Source organism: Oryctolagus cuniculus, chromosome 10, assembly GCF_051225735.1.
Source record: "Oryctolagus cuniculus isolate XC-2025 breed Fujian yellow rabbit chromosome 10, ASM5122573v1, whole genome shotgun sequence".
NCBI classification, from domain to species: Eukaryota; Metazoa; Chordata; class Mammalia; order Lagomorpha; family Leporidae; genus Oryctolagus; species Oryctolagus cuniculus.
The window spans coordinates 116,015,649-116,034,267 of record NC_142876.1 but is presented as its reverse complement, the minus strand read 5'-3'; the positions used below and the strand labels follow the sequence as shown (position 1 = coordinate 116,034,267).

General features: G+C 55.2%; 1 protein-coding gene across 3 annotated transcripts; it reads left to right on the top strand.

Annotated features, from left to right (window-relative positions):
- Positions 1 to 154: 154 nt before the first annotated feature.
- MRPS25 (mitochondrial ribosomal protein S25) lies at positions 155 to 17,697 on the top strand. 3 transcript variants are annotated; one of them, XM_051852572.3, is made up of 5 exons: positions 155 to 395; positions 2,567 to 2,673; positions 15,342 to 15,456; positions 16,717 to 16,804; positions 17,360 to 17,697. In XM_051852572.3, the coding sequence occupies exons 1-4, from the start codon at positions 262 to 264 to the stop codon at positions 16,802 to 16,804; spliced, it is 444 nt and encodes a 147-aa protein (XP_051708532.1). In that variant the 5' UTR covers positions 155 to 261; the 3' UTR covers positions 17,360 to 17,697. The 3 variants fall into 3 exon arrangements, with proteins under 3 accessions (XP_051708532.1, XP_002713084.1, XP_089162734.1); XM_002713038.6 differs by lacking the exon at positions 15,342 to 15,456; XM_089306608.1 differs by lacking the exons at positions 15,342 to 15,456; positions 16,717 to 16,804; positions 17,360 to 17,697 and adding an exon at positions 14,005 to 15,132.
- Positions 17,698 to 18,619: the final 922 nt, after the last annotated feature.

Genomic DNA, 18,619 nt, shown 5'->3' with positions numbered 1-18,619 from the left:
TAGCTGAGCCTACTTAGAAATACCTTCCGGAGCGGAGCCTGCCAGCAGGTGGGTGTCTTGTCGGCGCACGAGCACCCACCTTTGCCCGAGGCCACCTGGCCAGGACTACAAGTCCCAGGCTGCCCCGCGCGGCCCGCCGGGAGGTGTTTCCCGTGAGTCTGCGCGGGAGAAGCGGCGCGAGGGCCGGCCGGGCCCACCGCTGCTGCTGTGTGAGACTTTCTCGCGCGCCGCTCGCCCTGCGGCCGGCCTCGCACCGCCGCCATGCCTATGAAGGGCCGCTTCCCCATCCGTCGCACCCTGCAGTACCTGGGGCAGGGCAACGTGGTGTTCAAGGACTCGGTGAAGGTCATGACGGTGAATTACAACACGCGCGGGGAGCTGGGCGAGGGCGCCAGGTCAGTGGGAGCCCCGGGAGGCCGCCTCATGCCGGGCGAATCGTGGCCTGGGCCTTGCCTGCCCGGTGGCAGCCCCGGGGTGCCGAGGCGGATGCGGGGAGGGCCGCCGGGCCCTGCCGTGCCGGGCCCTGCCGTGCCGGGGGCCGAGGACGAGCGCGCGGCCCCCTGAGCGCTCTGTGGCCGACGGCGGGCGAGTCGGGAGTCGGGGTAGCCGCCGGTCCTGTCGGGGTCTGGGGCGACGGGTAGGCTGCGCCCCCGGCTCCTCCCGGTGTCCCAGGGCGACCCCGGAGTGACGTGAGACCCGTAGCGGCTGCTAACCGTGGTGATCTTCACCAGGGAGCTCCTTGGGGTTTCCCGGGACCCTGGTGTTACCCTTGGAGAAGTGCTCAATTCGGACTGTTACCTACGTCTCCGGTTTTTTGGGTGGCCGGAGCCCTGGCTTGTTCGTGTGCCCTCGGCATGTCGTGCTGGGGCCTTGCTCCATTCTGAGTGCCCGGCACCAGTGCTGCAGCCGCCGTGCGCGAGCCGTCTGGGGCATCAGCTGCGATTGAATGTCTGAGGGCCAAGACCCTACTCGGCTCTGCCCCGTGCCCTTGTCCTCAAGACGGAGCCCTGGGCTCCAGGATCCGGGGACGCTGATAACCGGCTGGCAGCGGCGCGGGGTGGAGGCCCAGACCCCTCTGTGTGCAGCCTGGCTTCTTGCACCGACTGCCCCGGTGACTTGGGGCAGGTTACTGCCCAGCTGAGAAGTCCAGCCTTGTAGAATTTTCAGACAGCTGAGCGCAGTGCCTGCCACCTGCTGTTGACTGCCTTGCCTCCCAAACTTCAGCAAAGCCGTTTTCGGATCCCTGTTGCATTTGTGTTCTAGTCGTTGAAGGCGCTGGAACTTCCTGCGCGGCTATGGCCTGCCCTGTTGACAGGAGGCTCTGGGGTCTCCATGGTGGGCGTGGAGCCGGGGCCTCCAGCCCGAGAGTGTGAATTCTGCCTTGGCTTCCAGCCCTGTAGCTGTGGTCTGCTAGGCCTTGAACTGCAAGTGTGTTGACTTAGAATTTTCTCTGTAGCTCTGGCTGTCACCTGTTGACTCCTCGAGGGAGGAGGAAGACTTGGCTGCTGATGGCCACCCCTGTTGTCCCCGTAGAGTCATCTGTGAGTGCTGCATCGGACAGTAGTCAGTGTTGGAGTCAGTGCAGCTTGGGAAGTGGAGCCAGATGCACAGTGGTTTTTGGCTTTTTGATCTCTGAAATCCTTCTGTTTTTCTTGCCGTTCACTATCCTTGTTGATTTCAGCTGCGGATTCAGCGCCTTGGCTCTGGAAGTGTCCTCAGTCCCAGTTCTGTCTCTTCCAGCCTTCTGCACACATCCTGCAAGCTTCCGTCTTGCCGGCTGCCCCCTGGGGTGCTGATGAGGCGCACAGCAGCCGCTTGGCCTGCGTCACACCAGCCGGGAGTGCAGCCACGCCGCTGGCTCGGAGACGGGTTCTGCGTGCCTAGTGTGAGGGTCGGTGTGGTGGACGCAGGGTTGTCACTGAGGCTCGTCTGCGGCACCTTTAACAGAGGCCTGCCTAGAAAAGTAGCGCGAGGCTGGCAGAGACGGCAGGAACAGCGCAGAGAACCTGGGCCTGGGCCTGCAGCAGTGAGGGAGAGAAGGGCTCTTGCAGGCGGCAGGCGTCCCTGATGCTGTCCATCCTTTAGGTCTCTTGCCAGTGCCTCCCACGCCCAGCGCCACGCTGGAGGGCAGGGCCTGCGGCACGGTGACGCAGGCGTGGTTGTGGAGCACCGCACCTCCGCAGGGGCGTGGAGGTGGTTTGCCCCTTCGCTCAGAATGCTGCAGTGCACCTCGGTGAGGCCCTGCATCAGATGGCAGGTGCCGAGACCCGTGCTTGTGCTTGGGGCGCGCGCCGTGGGGCAGCGGTTACGCCGCCGCCTGCAAGTGCCAGCGTGCGGTATGGGCTCCGGTTCAAGTCCCGCTGCCCCACGTCCAGCTTCCTGCTGATGTGCTCGGGTGACTCAGGCACCGGCGCCATCGGAGCACCTGTCCGTGATTTTTCTCAGCCTTTTTGGGGCCAGGGTCTTAGGAGAATGACGACCTCTGGTTTTCCTTTGGAGAAATACGTGTGTCCACAGAAGTTTAGGGTAAGCACGATGTCGTAGATTCCGTCTCTTGCCTTTGCAGGAAGTTTGTGTTTTTCAACATACCTCAGATCCAGTACAGAAACCCCTGGGTGCAGATCACGATGTTCAAGAACATGACGCCGTCGCCCTTCCTGCGCTTCTACCTGGGTGAGTGAGGGCCTTGGTGCGGCGCCTGGCCTGGCTCAGATGGCGAGGACATCAGCAGCCTCCTTCCTGCCGGGGCAGCCCGTGATGCAAGCGCCCAGACTCGGGCCACCTCCGCATCCACAAACTGCGTGCACAGTGGAGCTGAAATCTGAACCCCGCCCCCAGCCTCTTTGCCTGTTGTCCCTGCCTCCCACTGCAGGGGGCCTTTTTTTGCACAGTCTTGGTTTTTTTCCCTCTTAAATCCATGCCACCTCTGAGATAGGATTTATTGCCACTGATGCTCAAGAAAAGTGAGCCAGGACAAGTCCAATCTGCAGGGCAAGATGAGACTATGGGCTATGTGGTGGGATGTTGGGGCCACTCCAGGCTGAGGAGCGTGTAGGTGGCAGGGGGCTTCCTCATCTCCTTACTGTGAGCGAGTGCGAGAGGAAGGTTGGCGCTGTGCTGTGAGCCAGGTGCTCCAGCCCGGCCAGCCCAGCCCAGCCTTGTGATGCAGCAGGGGGTCAAACGGGCCAGGGCAGCCCACGCCTGGACCTCTGGAGAAGGCGTGACAGCTTTGGAGCTTGGGAGAGGCAGGGTGGGCAGTGTGTGACTAGCAGAGCTGACACCTGGAGTGGTGTGGAGGGGGCCCGCAGGGAGCAGGTTCCTGAGCCTGGGGTGGTGTGCAGGGCCCTGAGGGAGCAGGGAGCAGGTTCCTGAGCCTGGGGTGGTGTGCAGGGCCCACAGGGAGCAGGTTCCTGAGCCTGGGGTGGTGTGGAGGGGGCCCGCAGGGAGCAGGGAGCAGTTCCTGAGCCTGGGGTGGTGTGGAGGGGCCCGCAGGGAGCAGGGAGCAGTTCCTGAGCCTGGGGTGGTGTGGAGGGGCCCGCAGGGAGCAGTTCCTGAGCCTGGGGTGGTGTGGAGGGGCCCGCAGGGAGCAGGTCCCTGAGCCTGGGGTGGTGTGGAGGGGCCCGCAGGGAGCAGGGAGCAGGTCCCTGAGCCTGGGGTGGTGTGGAGGGGCCCGCAGGGAGCAGGGAGCAGGTCCCTGAGCCTGGGGTGGTGTGGAGGGGCCCGCAGGGAGCAGGTTCCTGGGTGGAGGCACAGGACTGCCTGGGCCTCAGGCTGGGTGAAGGCTTTCTTCAGGGAAGGAAGCCGTGTGCCTCATGGTAGTCTTTTGCCATGGTGGCCTTCCTCACGTGTGGAAGACGCTTTCCCTGCCCCTGCCGCTGCCCCAGCCCATATGAAAGTGCCATGGCGGGGCACCGTGGCTCCCACCGCCCCCACATAGTGCAGCCTTAGGCTCCCCATTGCGCTGCTGGCTCGGAGGCTCTTTCCGGCAGGAGGGTGCAGTGTGGGGGCGGGGCGGGTTGGATGCTACGGCTGTTGGTGGAAAGGAGCCGGTGGCGGTGCGAGCTGCCGGGGTCCAGGGTTGGTCAGGTGGGCTGCCAGACTGAAGCTGAAGTGTTTGGACCACTGGGTCGTCTTCAGGGCGATCTTGGTCTAAGTCCGCTGATTCGGGCCCTGGGACAGCGAGTGGTTTCGTCTCCCTCAGCCTTTCCCCATGGGTCCAGGCAGCCCATGGTGGGAATGTGGCCCCCTTGGCATGTCTCTGTGTGGACCCAGGGCCCTTCCAGCTTCTGCCGCAGCCCACGGCTGTCTGAGCCCCCACCATGCCACCAGCTGCAGCAGGGGCTCCAGCGGGGGCTCAGAGAGGAGGGCCAGGCATGTGTGGCAGGAGCCACGTTCACAGCCTGAAGCAGCAGGTCCTACGAGGCACGCAGCAGACAGGCCTCGGCTGCTCCAGACGCTCCAGCAGCCCTGCGCCGGCTCAGGCGTCTCTGGGAAGCTGGGGTCTGGGGTCAGAGCCCCTGCTCTCGCTGACTCTGTCTGTCGCCTGCATGAGCTTTGTGCGGCTTTGCTGAGCCTCTGGGGAACCACCCCTCTTTGCAAATGAGACCTTGGGCGTGGCCATGGTCGCTGGGTCCTTGGCCCTGGAATCCCTCTGGTACCTTCCACTTCCTGTGCATCTTCTTTGCATCCTGGAGTCCTGCCTGTCCGCGTGGGCTACGGCCCTGTGCACGCTCCCCATGTTGCTCAGGCGCGTGGTGCTTGTTCGGGTCATTGTCCCAGGTTGGCCGCACTCCTCACTCGGTCATGTTCTCCCTGAGCAAGTGTCATTCTCATTTTCTTTTCTTCCCCCCCCCCCCCCCAAGATTTATGTGTTTGAAAGGCAGTTACGAGAGACAGAACCTTCCCCTCTGCCGGTTCGTTCCCCAGATGGCTGCAATGACTGGGGCTGGACCAGGCTGAAGCCAGGAGCTGCATCCCAGGCTCACACATGGGTGGCAGGGCTGTCTTCTGCTATTTTCCCAGGTGCAGCTGGGACTTGAACCAGCGCCCATATGGAGCGCTGGCGTTGCAGGCCGTGGCTTAACCTTCTGTGCCATAGCGCTGGCCTCCGTGCTTGTGACACTTCAAAGGAAGGCACCACGGCAGCCTTCCACGTCTTTGAAACCGCAGTGAAGTGTCGACTGGAAGTGCCCAGTTCCTCCCTGGATCCTGGGAAGGCGCTTCATGTCTTGCAGGGAGCCGAGACAGAGGTCCAGGTGTCAGGAGGCTCGATGGCAGCCGCAGGAGACGGAGGACGTGAGACGCATGTTGTGCAGGCAGCAGCAGGGCCCCGCTGGAGGGACGGGAGTGGGCCGTGCCGTTTTGGGCTGTTTTGAGTTCTGAGGTGTAATTCACCTGTCAGGCAGTGCGCAGGGTTTGGTGCCCAGTGTCGAGGGTGGGGGGTCCCTGTTCTCCATGAGACTGCGCCCTCTGCAGGAGGCTGGTTGGTGCCGCTTCCTGGTCAGTCCTTTCTCTGGGTGTCTTGTTAGGCTGCAGAGACAGAACCTCCCGCGTGTCTTGTTGAGCGTCTGACTCATGGGGTCCCTGGGGTTCTCCCTGCCGAAGTATTGCTTGTTGCCAACTAGTGCCCCAATTCTGCACTCACCTGCTGATGAGAGATGCTAAGATAGCTAGAAGTAAAGAAAGAGGATCTGGAGTGGGGACTCGGCGCTGTGCTGCAGTGGGTTAAGGCCCTGGCCTGTAGTGCTGGCATCCCATATGGTTGCCATTTCGAGTCCGCTTCCTATCCACCTCTGTGCTGTGTCCTAGGAAAGCAGTGGAAGATGGCCCAAGTCCTTGGGGCACTGCACCTGTGTGGGAGACCCAGAAGAAGCTCCTGGCTTCAGATGAGCTAGCTCTCCGGCTGTTGCTGGCATTTGGGGAGTGAAGCAGTGGATGGAACACCTCTTTCGGTCTCTATCTGTAGCTCTTTGAAATAAATCTTCATAAACCAAAGAAAATGGGGGGAGGGGCCTGGAGGCGGGCGGGCAGGGCAAGTCTCTGGTCTGCCAGCTGGGGGTGGACTGAGTGGGTGTGGGTGGAGGAGCTGCAGGTGGTGGCGCGGCTGCAGAGATCTTGGCCAGCTGGATTGTGTGGGAAGCTCTAGCGCTGGCCTGGGCAGATCCCAGTTTGATGGGGGCTGGCAGCTAACACAGACCGAAGACTCGTAACTTCACAGTCAGACACTCAGTCCTGCCCGTGCTGAAAGCCTGGGAGCCCATGCCTGGTGAGGGCTTTGGTGCTGTGTCACGCTGGGGAGGCCATCCCATGTTGATACAGGGTGAGCTGCTGGCTGGGGCTTGCTTCCTGTCTGTATAGGGTCCCAAATGGCGTCACGGGGCCACACACTCGGGATCGCGCCTAATTCTAATTCCCAAAGGCTCCACCGCCAGTACTCTCAGCTTCTGTAGTGGTGCTTAAGTTTCTGACGTAAGAATTTTGGGGTTGCACATTGAAACCCAAGCAAGCAGGGTGCCTCCATGGCTGCCGAGAAGGAGGCTGTAGTGTGGAGGAGGTCTTTGCTGTGGACACAGGGCCGGCGCTCTGGGTTTATACGCCGGAGTGGGGTTGCAGGGCCCAGGGGAGGCTCTGCTGACCTCCCAGCCTGCAGGGTGTCCTGCTGCAGCTGGTCCTGTGAGCTGTGGGAGTCTGCCGCGGTGCTGACCGCTCGCTCGGTGGTTAGCGCAGCACAGGCGCTGAATGTCGGGTCGGTGAGCTTAGTCCTGAGTGAACTCGGCTCAGCTCAGGAGAACCATCCTCCGTGGAGGCTGCAGGGGGAGGAGGCTGTTTCTTGGCCTGTGGGAGGCTGCCCGCGGTCTTGGGTTTGTGTCCTCATTTCGGCTCCTCTGAAGCTAGCAGCCTTGCCCGCTGGCCATGTTCCCCAGTTAGGTCTCTGTCTCGTCACAGCCATTGAGCTGCTCTGATTGGAAGCACCCGTGTGGTTTGGCTGGCCTGCTGGTTAAGCCGGAGTAAGCTGCCCATCTCACGGTCCTTACCTGTGATCACAGATGCGGTCCCTTTCGCACTGGAAACAACACATTCCCAGGTTCTCGGGGACTGGCGTGTGGACATCTCTGGGGACCGTCACTGTGTCCTTCACTTGAAGGCCTTGAAATTTTAGCCTTTCTACTGGGTGTTTTTCACAGGAGTTTTTTGGTTATGTTTAGTTGAAAGACAAAGCTACAGAAATGAGGAGAGACAGAAAGAGACCTTTCATCACTGATGCGTTCCCAAATGGCCGTAGTGGCCAGGGTTGGGCTGAGCCGAAGCCAGCTTGGAACTCTGTGGGTCTTGCATGTGGGTACCTGGGGCCTTAGTACTTGGGCATCTTCTGCTTTCCCAAGCATGTTAGCAGGGAGCTGGGTAGGAAATGGAGCAACTGGGACTTGAACTGACACTTATGTGGAATGCTGGCATTGCTAAGCCTGTGCCACAACACTGGCCCCTCGTTGAAGTTTTTTTTTTTTTTTTTCCATTAAATTTTTAATCTTTTATTAACACTTCAGGAACACATGAGAGTATCTGCAGCATGAACCAAAATGATTTAATAAGATTACAGAAAAGATTCCTGGAGTTACAATCTGTACAAAAAAATCTACATAGAATTCACACAGGATAGTATCAGACATAGCAGCCATTCAAATTAACTTGCTATGTCCAAAGCAATTTCATGTTAAAACATTATAATAAAAATAGGAATGTAATCTGTAGCCAAGTTTCATTTTCTTGATGCTTTGTTGTTTTTTTTTCTTATGTGTTATCTTGAGGCTTTCTTTATTTCACAGCAGAAATAAAGGTAGGTAGAAAAGATAGATTTTTTTTTTTTTTGACAGGCAGAGTGGATAGTGAGAGAGAGAGACAGAGAGAAAGGTCTTCCTTTTGCCGTTGGTTCACCCTCCAATGGCCGCCGCGGCCGGTGCGCTGCGGCCGGCGCACAGCGCTGATCTGATGGCAGGAGCCAGGAGCCAGGTGCTTTTTCCTGGTCTCCCATGGGGTGCAGGGCCCAAGCACCTGGGCCATCCTCCACTGCACTCCCTGGCCACAGCAGAGAGCTGGCCTGGAAGAGGGGCAACCGGGACAGAATCCGGTGCCCTGACCGGGACTAGAACCCGGTGTGCCGGCGCCACTAGGCGGAGGATTAGCCTAGTGAGCCGCGGCGCCGGCAGAAAAGATAGATATTTTTAAAATTTTCAATATACTGACGTTTTAATCTGTATGTCCTCATGAGTGTCATTTTCCTTTTTGAGACAAGAGTACGTCCTGTATATCCTCACAGGTTTTTTTTTTTTTTTTTCATTTTTGATGTGCTGATTGGCTTCCCAGTCTAGATCTTGGACATGCACAGCAGAGACCCGATGACTGTAGCCTCCAGGGTGTGCAGGAGCAGGGAACTGGAATGGGGAGCACAGCCAGGACTCGAAGCTGGGCACCCTGAAACAGGGTGTGTGTCCTAGCTGGTGTCGCACCACTGCACCAGATTCCCGTCCCCACCGTTCTGGTTCATGAGCCTTTTGGCCACATCATTCTTGTAAAGAGTCCATTTGGATCTTCCGTCCACTTCCTTTCAGCTGTTCCTTTGTCAGATACAGATGCTCCTCCGCTTACCATGGGTCTCTCCTGAGCGCGTCTTCAGTTGAAATAATCTTAGATGGGAATGGCATTGAGTCCACCTGACTTACCGGGCGTCCTGGCGCAGCTACACAGTGCACTGAAGAGCTCTGGGAGTGTTCCGTGGTGACCGGGGGCTGACGGGGAGCCAAGCTCGCTGCCACTGCCCAGCCTCCCGGAGGACCAGACCACACGGCATTAGCAAGAAAAGACTCAAATGCACAGTCCGGGGAAGGTTCTACTGCGTGCGCATTGCTTTCCTGCCATCATGGTGGTTCCGTCACATCAGGAGCCATCTGTACATGAGTTGTGATGCTTTTCTCAGTCTGTGGCCTGCTTTTCATTTTATTTATACAAAAACTTCTGTTTTTGAAAGGAGATGAGCTCATCCTCTGATTTATTCCCAACTTGGCCACAGTAGCCAGCACTGGGCCAGGCTGAAGCCATGGTCTTGGGTCTCCTGTGGGGGGGGGGGGGGCAGGGACCCAAGCACGCGCTGCGGCATCGCCTCTGCCTCCCAGAATACCCATTAGCAGGAAGCGAGCCGCGAGCAGGGCCGGGACTTGAACCTGGGCCCCCATTTGGGGATGTGCACGTCCAAATTGTGTCTCAGCTGCTATGCTGAATGCTTCTTCTGGGTCTCTTCATGGTGTCTGTAAGGGCAAGAGTATTAAATTTGATGAATTTGGTTTATCCATTTTTTCCTTTACAGTTAATGTTTTCTTTGTCCTATGTTTGCTTGTGAAGTGTGAATTTTAGATTTTATATTTCAGCCTATGATCTGTACAAGTTATCTTCTGTGTATTACATGGGAATTGAGATTAATTTTTTTCTTAAGTTTGGGAAATCCAGTTGTTAAAGCACTGTTGGGCCGGGCATTGTGGTGCAGTGGATAAAGCTACTGTTTGCAACGCCAGCATCCCGTATGGGCTCCTGCTTGTTCCACTTCCATTCCAGCTCCCTGCTATGGCATGGGAAAAGTAGTGGAGGATGGCCCAAGTTCTTGGGCCCTGCCACACACGTGGGACACTAAGGTGAAGCTCCTGGCTCAGCCCTGGCCCCTTGTGGCCATCTGGGGAGTGAACCAGGGTATGGAATGTCGACCTGTCTGTCTTTGCCTCTCCATAACTCTTTGAAATAAATACATCTTAAGTAAAAAAAGTAATATTGGTTGAAAAGCTACTTTACCACGTTAAATTTTCTTGGCATCTTTATCAAAAGTCAATTGGCCGTGAATGGATAAATGGTAGAATGTTACTCAGCCACAAAACCCTGCCCCACACCACATGAGCCTGGAAACTTGATCTCCAGTGAGAAGCCAGGTACACAGGACTGTCAGTGCAGTGTGCACAGCAGGTGGAGCTGGGGGCAGAACTAAGGTTGCAGGAGCAGGGCAGTAGAGAGGCACTGCTTAATGGATCTTAAGGTTTCTCTTTAGGCATAAAATGTTCTGGTGGTTATCCTGTGAATATATCCAGACCCACTGTACTGCAAAGCCCCATTGGTAAATTGTGTTCTGTTTAACCACATGCCCAAGAAGTCTTGGCCTATGTTTCTGAACAGCTCATCCTCTTTGGCGGACCTCTGTCCTTAGGCTAATACCACACTGTCCTGCCGTTGGTGGTTTCATGTACAGGCTTGGGAGTATCTGGCCCGTGGGCCATGTATGGCCTGTGGTATCATTTGTCTGGCCCTGCCAAGGCAGCTGCAGGCAGGACTTTTTTTTTTTTTTTTCTTTATAGGTTTATTTGAAAGGCAAAGTTAGAGATTGATCTTCCATTTACTTGTTCACTCCCCAGATGGCTGCAGTAGCCGTAGCTGGGCCATGCCAAATCCAGGAGCCAAGAGCTTCATCGTGGTCTCCCATGTGGGTGCAGGGGCCCAGGCACTTGGGCCAGTTTCTGCTGCTTTCCCAGGTGCATCAGTAGGGAGCTGCAACAGAAGAGGAGTACCCAAGACTTGAACCAGCACCCAAATGGGATGCTGGCATTGTGGGTGTTGGCTTAACCCACTGAGCCACAGTACCGGCTCCCAGGCTGGTCTTCTTATATTTAACTGGCAAGTTTAGTTCATCTTTTTTGATTTATTTATTTGAGAGGCAGAGTTACAGAAGCAGGCAGAGAGGTCTTCCATCCACCGATTCAGTCCCCAGATGGCCACAACGGCTGGCCACAATTGGCTGGAGCTGGGCCAATCTGAAGCCAGGAGCCTGGCGCTTCTTCCCGGTCTCCCATTTGGATGCAGGGGCCCAAGCACTTGGGCCATCTTCCACTGTTTTCCCAGGCCATAGCAGGGCACTGGATCAGAAGTGGAGTGGCCAGGACTCGAACTGGTGCCCATATAAGATGTCAGCACTGCAGGTGGTGGCCTTACTTGCTATGCCATGGCACTAGCTTGGCAAGTTTTTAAACTGTACCCTTAGAAGTCCATCTGTAGGAAATGTATGCAGAACCGTACAACTTCACAGTTAGAAACTTCACACATTTCGTATTTACAACATTAGGAACATGATGATTCTGCCCACCTTCCCACCCACACTCCCACCCCCCTTTCTCCTCCCTTTCTTACTCCCACTCTTAGGTTTTATTAAGTTTTTTTTTTTTTTTTTTTTTAGATTTATTTATTTATTTATATGCGGTAGAGTTAAAGACAGAGGGAGAGAGAAAGGTCTTCCGTTTGCTGGTTCACTCCCCAAATGGCCGCAAGGGCCGGAACTGTGCCAACCCGAAGCCAGGAGCTTCCTCCGGGTCTCCCACGCGGATGCAGGGGCCCAAGGACCTGGGCCATCTTACTGCTTTCCCAGGCCACAGCAGAGCGCTGGATGAGAAGAGGAGCAGCTGGTGCTAGAACTGGCACCCATATGGGATGCCGGTGCTGCAGGTGGAGGATTAACCTACTGAGCCAAAGTGCTGGCTTCACGATCTATTTTCAATTAAATTTATACACATACAATTAACTATGTTAAGTAGAGTTCAACAAAGGGTATGAAAAAACTGTTGAATAGTCAAGACAAGGGCTGTTCCGAGTCACAGCTTCTCAAAGTGTCAATTTCACAACAGATTGCCTTTTAGGCGCTCTATTAATTATCACAGGTTGGGAGAACATATGGTATTTGTCCCTTTGGGACTGGCTTATTTCACTAGGTATACACCCATTTTGTTGAAAATGACCGGATTTTTTTTTAACTGTTGTGTAGTATTCCATAGAGTACATTTCCCATAATTTCTTTATCTAGTCCTCAGTTGATGGGCATTTGGGTTGATTGCATGTCTTAGCTGTTGAGGATTGAGCTGCAGTAACATGGGGTACAGGTAACTCTTTCATATGCTGATTTCATTTCCCTTGGGTGAATTCCCAGGAGTGGGTTGGCTGGGTCATATGGTAGGTCTGTATTCAGATTTCTGAGGTATCTTGATACTGTCTTCCACAGCGGTTGCACCAGTTTGTCTTCCCACCAATGATGGATTAGGGTACCTTTGTCCCCACATCCTCGCCAGCAGTTGTCTGTTGATTTCTGTATGGGGATTCTACTAGGGTGAGGTGAAACCTCATTGTGGTTTTGATTTGCATTTCTTGATGGCTAGTGATCTTGAGCACTTTTTCATGTGTCTGTTGGCCATTTGGATTTCCTCTTTTGAAAAGTATCTGTTGAAGTCCTTTGCCCATTTAATAAATGGGTAGTTTATTGTTTAGTTTATCTTTATATATTTGAGTTATTAATCCTTTTTTAAAAAAGATTTATTGATTTGAAAGTCAGATTTACACAGAGAGAGAAGCAGAGGGAGAGGTCTTCCATCCGATGGTTCACTCCCCAATTGGCTACAACGGCCGGAGCGGTGCCGATCCGAAGCCAGCAGCCAGGAGCTTCCTCTGGGTCTCCCATGCGGGTGCAGGGGCCCAAGGACTTGAGTCATCTTCCACTGCCTTCCCAGGCCATAGCAGAGAGCTGGACTAGAAGTGGAGCAGCTGGGTCTTAAACCAGCACCCACATGGGATGCTGGTGCCTCAGGCCAGGATGTTAACCTGCTGTGCCATAGCACTGGCCCCTGGGTTATTAATCCTTTATCAGTTGTATAGTTTGCAAATAATTTCTCCCATTCTGTTGATTGAGCAGGCTAATTTTTTTTTTTTTTTTTTTTTTTTGACAGGCAGAGTGGACAGTGAGAGAGAGACAGAGAGAGAAAGGTCTTCCTTTTGCCGTTGGTTCACCCTCCAATGGCCGCCGCCGCCGGCGCACTGCGGCCGGCGCACCGCGCTGATCCGATGGCAGGAGCCAGGAGCCAGGAGCCAGGTGCTTTTCCTGGTCTCCCATGGGGTGCAGGGCCCAAGCACCTGGGCCATCCTCCACTGCACTCCCTGGCCACAGCAGAGGGCTGGCCTGGAAGAGGGGCAACCGGGACAGAATCCGGCGCCCCGACCGGGACTAGAACCCGGTGTGCTGGCGCCGCAAGGCGGAGGATTAGCCTAGTGAGCCGCGGCGCCGGCCCGAGCAGGCTAATTTTTAAAGTGGTGACTGTGTGGCCTGTGAATGGTGTCAGAAATAGCCAGATGGCCCTGGGTGGAGAAGAGGTTCTTCACCTCGCTTCGTAACACCACCATTGAAAGCAGGTGGTAGAAGCCCAGCTTGGTTCTCTTTTTTCCAAGAATTATTCTGGCTAGGCCAGGCCCTTTGCAGTTGCATTGAAACTCTCAAATCTGTTTGCCAGGTCCTAGACAAACTCTTGCTAAGGTTTTGATTGGAATTGAATTATGGATTATTTTGAGAATGTTGAGAGCATTTTTTAAAAGGTTTATTTATGTGAAAGTCAAGAGTTAGAAGGAGAGGCATAGAAAGAGAGGGGGGGAGGAGAGAGAGAGAGAGAGAGAGAGAGAAAATCTTCCATCAGCTGATTCAGTCCCCAATTGGCCACAATGGCCAGAACTGCACTGATCTGGAGCCAGGAGCTTCTTCTGGGTCTTCCCTCGTGGGTGCAGGGGCCAAGGACTTGGGCCATCTTCTGCTGCTCTCCCAGGCCAATGCAGAGAACTGGATCAGCAGTGGAGCAGCTGGGACTCAAACTGGTGCCCATATGGGATGTGGGCACTGTCGGCGGCTTTACCTGCTACGCCGCAAGGCTGGCCCCCTGGGAGCATTTTTAACAGTGCCAAGTATGTTTTGTGACTACTGTAAATGTTGTTGTTGTTTTTAAGATTTATTTGAAAGGGTTACAGAGAGGGAGAGGTCTTCAGTCTGCTGGTTCACTCCCAAAATGGCTGCAGTGGCAGAGCGAGGCCTGACACAAAGCCAGGAGCTTCTTCTGGGTCTCCCACATGGTGTAGGGGCACAAGCACTTATGCCATCTCTCTCTGCTTTCCTAGGGACATTTGCAGGGCACTGGATTGGAAGTGGAGTAGCTGGGACTTGCAACAGTGCCTATATCAGATGACTGGCACTGTAGGTGCTGGCCCCTATTGTCGCTCCCCCTCTTCGTGGAGGAACGACACAGGACCCTGCGCTGTTCTTTCGTCTGCTCGGCCCTCCCCGGGTTTGCTGCTGGTTCTTCCCAGGTTGGCTGCTGGTCCTTCCACCTCCGTGGAAGGGCGGTTCCCCCTGCCACATTCCCCACTTCCGCGGGGGAGCGGCACACCGCCGGCCGGCTCTCTCGGGGGCTGCACAGGTGTTCCTTCAGATGTTCCCCTTAGATGTTCCTGGTGCATGCTGTCTCTCTCCTCCTTTATAGTCCTCCTCCGCCAATCCCAACTCGGCTGCCCACACGCCGAGTACGCTGCTCTCCTCCAATCAGGAGCAGGATCAGCTCCTGGAGGTCATCACTCAAGTTGGCAAGAGGCAGCTGCGTAGAAGCTGTTTTCTCCTCTCCCAGCGCCATATTGTGGGAGAGCAGATGCATAGAATAAGTCTTAATTCCAGTAACTCAGTCCAGTCTGGGTTGCTCCCCACACCTATAAATTGTATTTTTATGACATTTTATTTTCCAGTTGTTTGCGGCTAACAACCAACCAACTGTATGTGGACCTTGAGTCATGTGCCCTTGATAAATTCACTTATTTCTCTCTCTCTCTCTCTCTCTTTTTTTTTTTTAATTAATTTACTTAGTTGAAAGAGTTCCACAGACAGAGAAGGAGAGGCAGAGAGAGAGGGAGAGGTCTTCGATTGACTGGTTCATTCCCCAGTTGGCTGAGACAGCCAGAGTTCTGCTGACCCGGAACCAGGAGCTTCCTCTGGGTCTCCCATGCGGGTGCAGGGGCCCAAGGCCTTGGGCCATCTTCTATTGCTTTCTCAGGCCATCACAAAGAGCTGGATTGGAAGTGGAGCACCTGTGACTCGAACTGGCACCCTTATGGGATTCTGGCATTGCAGGCTTTATCTACTACACCACAGTGCCAGCCCCAAATTCACGTATTTCTTTGAGTTGTTATTTGCTAGGTCCCTTAGGCTTTTCTATATAAACTACAGTGATATCATCTGCAAATAAAGATGGGAAAAGTGTAACTGTCTTTTTCTTTGTCTTAATTCACTGGTTAAAGTGGCAGTGATACTTGGGATTTCTCTCAGCAAAGTACAAGGTACCTTGTACTCTGTACAAGGGATCATTGTACTCTGATCCTCACCAGCACTTAGTACTGTTCAGTTTTTAAATTGTAGCCTCTGTAATCTTTTTTTTTTTTTTTTAAGATTTTATTTATTTATTTGACAGGTAGAGTTACAGACAATGAGAGAGACAGAGAGGTCTTCCTTCTGTTGGTTTACTCCCCAGATGGCCGCTACGGCAGGAGCTACAGGAGCTACGCTGATCCGAAGCCAGGAGCCAGGTGCTTCCTCCCAAGCACTTGCGCCATCCTCTACTGCTTTCCCAGGCCATAGCAGAGAGCTGGATTGGGAGTGGAGCAGCAAGGACTCGAACCGGCGCCCATATGGAATGCCAGTACTGCAGGCTACAGCCTTACCTGCTATATCACAGCATTAGCCCCTAGGATTTTTTTCTGGAAGTCTTTTTTTTTTTTTTTTCTTTTAATAACTTATTTGAAAGCTAGAGTTAGAGAAAGGAGGAGATAAAGAGGTGTTCCATCCACTGCTTTATTCCCTAGATGGCCACAGTGGCCAGGGCTGGGCCAGGCTAAAGCTAGGAGCTTCCTCTGGGTCTCCGGTGTGGGTGGCAGGGGCCCAAGGACTTGGACTATCTTCTGCTGCTTTTCCAGGGAACTGGATTAGAAGTGGAGCAGCCAGGCCTTGAACCAGCACCCAGATGGGATGTTGGCATTGCAGGGCAGCCTTACTTGCTATGCCACAATGCTAGCTCCCAAGTTTGAGCTGTTACATTTGGGTCTCTGACCTTTTTTTTTTTTTTTTCTTGAAAGTGCTACTAGGTAAAGGGTACGATTTGATTTTTTTTTTTTTGCCTATGAGCAGCAAGTTATCCCAGCACCATGTCTTCAGTGGGTTATCTTGGCATCTTTGCCAACAATCAGTGGGCTGTGTTTTAGGCTAGTACCCCACTTAGAGTGCATGTGAAATTGGAAGGTGATGGGGCCAGTGATGCAGTACAGCCGCTTAAACGTCTGCCTGTGGCGCTGGCCTTCCTAGCCCAGGCCCCTCTCTAACGTGCCTGGGAAAGCAGTGAAGGCCCAAGTCTTGGGGCCCTGCACCCATGTGGCAGACCCAGCAGTAGTTCCAGGCTCCTGGCTTAGGCCTGGCCCAGCTCTGACCCTTGTGCCCATTTGGGGAGTGAACTGGAAGATGGAAGATTTATCTATGCCTCATTCTCTGTAACTCTATAAATGAAACTTAAAAAATTGGGAATTTGTCTTCCTTCTCCATAATTACTGTGGCTATTTTGGGTCCCTTTTTTCTGTGATAAAAGCATTTGAGGCTCAGTGGAGCAGGTTCTGGGGACTGCACTGACTGGGGTGGAGGCTGTCCCTGGCCCGTGGTGTCCTTCCGTTAGGATCACCTAAGCTGCTGAACACAAGTGTGTTTTATATCTGCCCCTGGTTAGATACATACAGAAAGCAGGCTTGTGCTGCGCGTCTGTTTTCCTAAGGCTGAGAGCAGCCTCTCCCGTCTGTCTACAGACTCCGGGGAGCAGGTCCTGGTGGACATGGAAACCAAGAGCAACAAGGAGATCATGGAGCACATCCGAAGAATCTTGGGGAAGAATGAGTGAGTTGCTGGGGGCCCTAACCCTGATCTTAGCACGTCCAAGTAGAGGAAGAAAGGCGTGTGGGGTAGGCAGAGAGAGGGACGACCCCCGTGAGGGAGCCCCAAACCCCAGAGCAGCCCGGGCTGTGGCTTGGCCGCCCTCCACAGACAGCTGTCCAAGGGAAGGGGCCAGGCCCACCTCCTGGGCTGGTGAGAGCGGAGGGCAGCTCTGCTCGGAGCTGGCACGTGTTCGGCCCGGCCCTCCGTGGCGTGGCCCTTTGCCTCCCAGTGAGGAAGGACATGGGAAGGGAAGGAAGCCATGCGGAGCCATTTCCAGGCTCCTCTCCCTGTGGTGGTGCCCGTTAGCTGTGGGCCGGCGATGTTTGGGGGCCACAGCAGCAGGCAGGTGCTGCCCCGGTGACCGTCCCTGCTCGTGTGCAGGCCTTCCTCTTCTGGGCCCTCCACCACTGCTTGAGGTGGGCGAGCGGGAGGGGAGAGGCTTTGGGGGTGAGGTTAGGGGCAGGAGAGCCCAGCAGTGTCTTGCTCATGCTTGGTGCCATCTCTGCTCTCTGCCAGGGAAACCCTCAAGAAAGAGGAACAGGAGAAGCTGCAGCTCTCTCACCCAGCCAACTTCGGCCCCCGGAAGTACTGCCTGCGGGAGTGCATCTGTGAGGTAGAAGGGCAGGTGCCCTGCCCCGGGCTGGTGCCGTTACCCAAGGAGATGACGGGGAAGCACAAAGCTGCTCTGAAAGCCAGTGCCCAGGACTGAGGCCCGAGGCTACTGCGGGCTGGGCCGGGCCATCGGACCAGTGAGGAACTGGGGATGGGATTCCCTCGGCCCAGGTTCTGTCTCGGAGACATCCCGGAAACCTCTTTGTAATAAAAGCTCTTCATACAGGTGTAAAAGAACAAAAGCACATAGGGTGGGCTGTCTGGAGCTGAGTGGCTGACTGCAGCCACGTGGTGTGGGTCTTGCTGTGTGCGTGCGTGTGTGTGTGTGTGTAAGGCCGCAGCTGTGGACACCGGACTCTGTCCTGTAGCACTCCGCTGGTGCCTTCTGCCTTGGACCAGGTCTCCCTCCAGAACTGAAGGGCTGCTGTGGTTGTCTGGAGCTGTCTGTGGCTGGCAGTGTGGACACCCTTCCAGCTGAGGCATCTGGGTGCTTTTCAGAAATCTGAAGGCAACCCTTTGGGCAGCACTGACTTTTGGCTGAAGGTGACCAGCCCTTCCCCCTGCGGGGCCTGGCTTCGGGCCAGAGCTGCATGAGCCCCTAGTGGCTGACTGGCCAGCCCCACTCAGGCACATGCCTGCTGGCCACTTAACACCGTCACTTTGTGCCCTGGCCAGGGACGGTTAGCAGCCGTGGTGGGAGGAAGGCGTTGCTGCTGGTGGAGGTTTTGGGTCTCGGCAGAGGTTGCTGACGTCACGGCTATGGAAGCGGTTACTTGTCACATTGCTTTCAGAAGACAGCAGAGTCCTCTGCGGTTTACTCCCAGGAGACTGGACTTGAGGGCACAGTGAGCAGTGGTTATGGGGTCACAGGAGGGCAGTGGGGCTGAAGAGGGCCTGGCTGAGACCTGTATTTCCTGTATTTCCTGGGGTCTGGGCCAGGCTGTGCTCAAGCTCCGAGTCCCTGCCTGGTTCCTCCAGTGTGCAGTGGGGATGAAGGCAGGCAGCCAGCGATGTGATGGGAACTGCGATGCTTTCTGTGAGTGGATGGCTCACGTTCTGCTGTACGGTGGGTTTGTAGTCCGGGGGATGGCATGTGGAGTTCTGGGACGAGGGTGGGGGAAGTATGGGTCTCGAATGGTTGACTAACGTGGTGTTGACTCAAAC

Excerpts from the sequence above, each read along its gene's own strand:
- MRPS25 (XM_002713038.6), top strand. The coding sequence starts at position 262 with ATGCCTATGAAGGGCCGCTTCCCCATCCGTCGCACCCTGCAGTACCTG. Across the intron at positions 396-2,566 it reads GAGCTGGGCGAGGGCGCCAG|GAAGTTTGTGTTTTTCAACA; the intron begins GTCAGTGGGAGC and ends TTGCCTTTGCAG. Across the intron at positions 16,805-17,359 it reads AGAATCTTGGGGAAGAATGA|GGAAACCCTCAAGAAAGAGG; the intron begins GTGAGTTGCTGG and ends GCTCTCTGCCAG.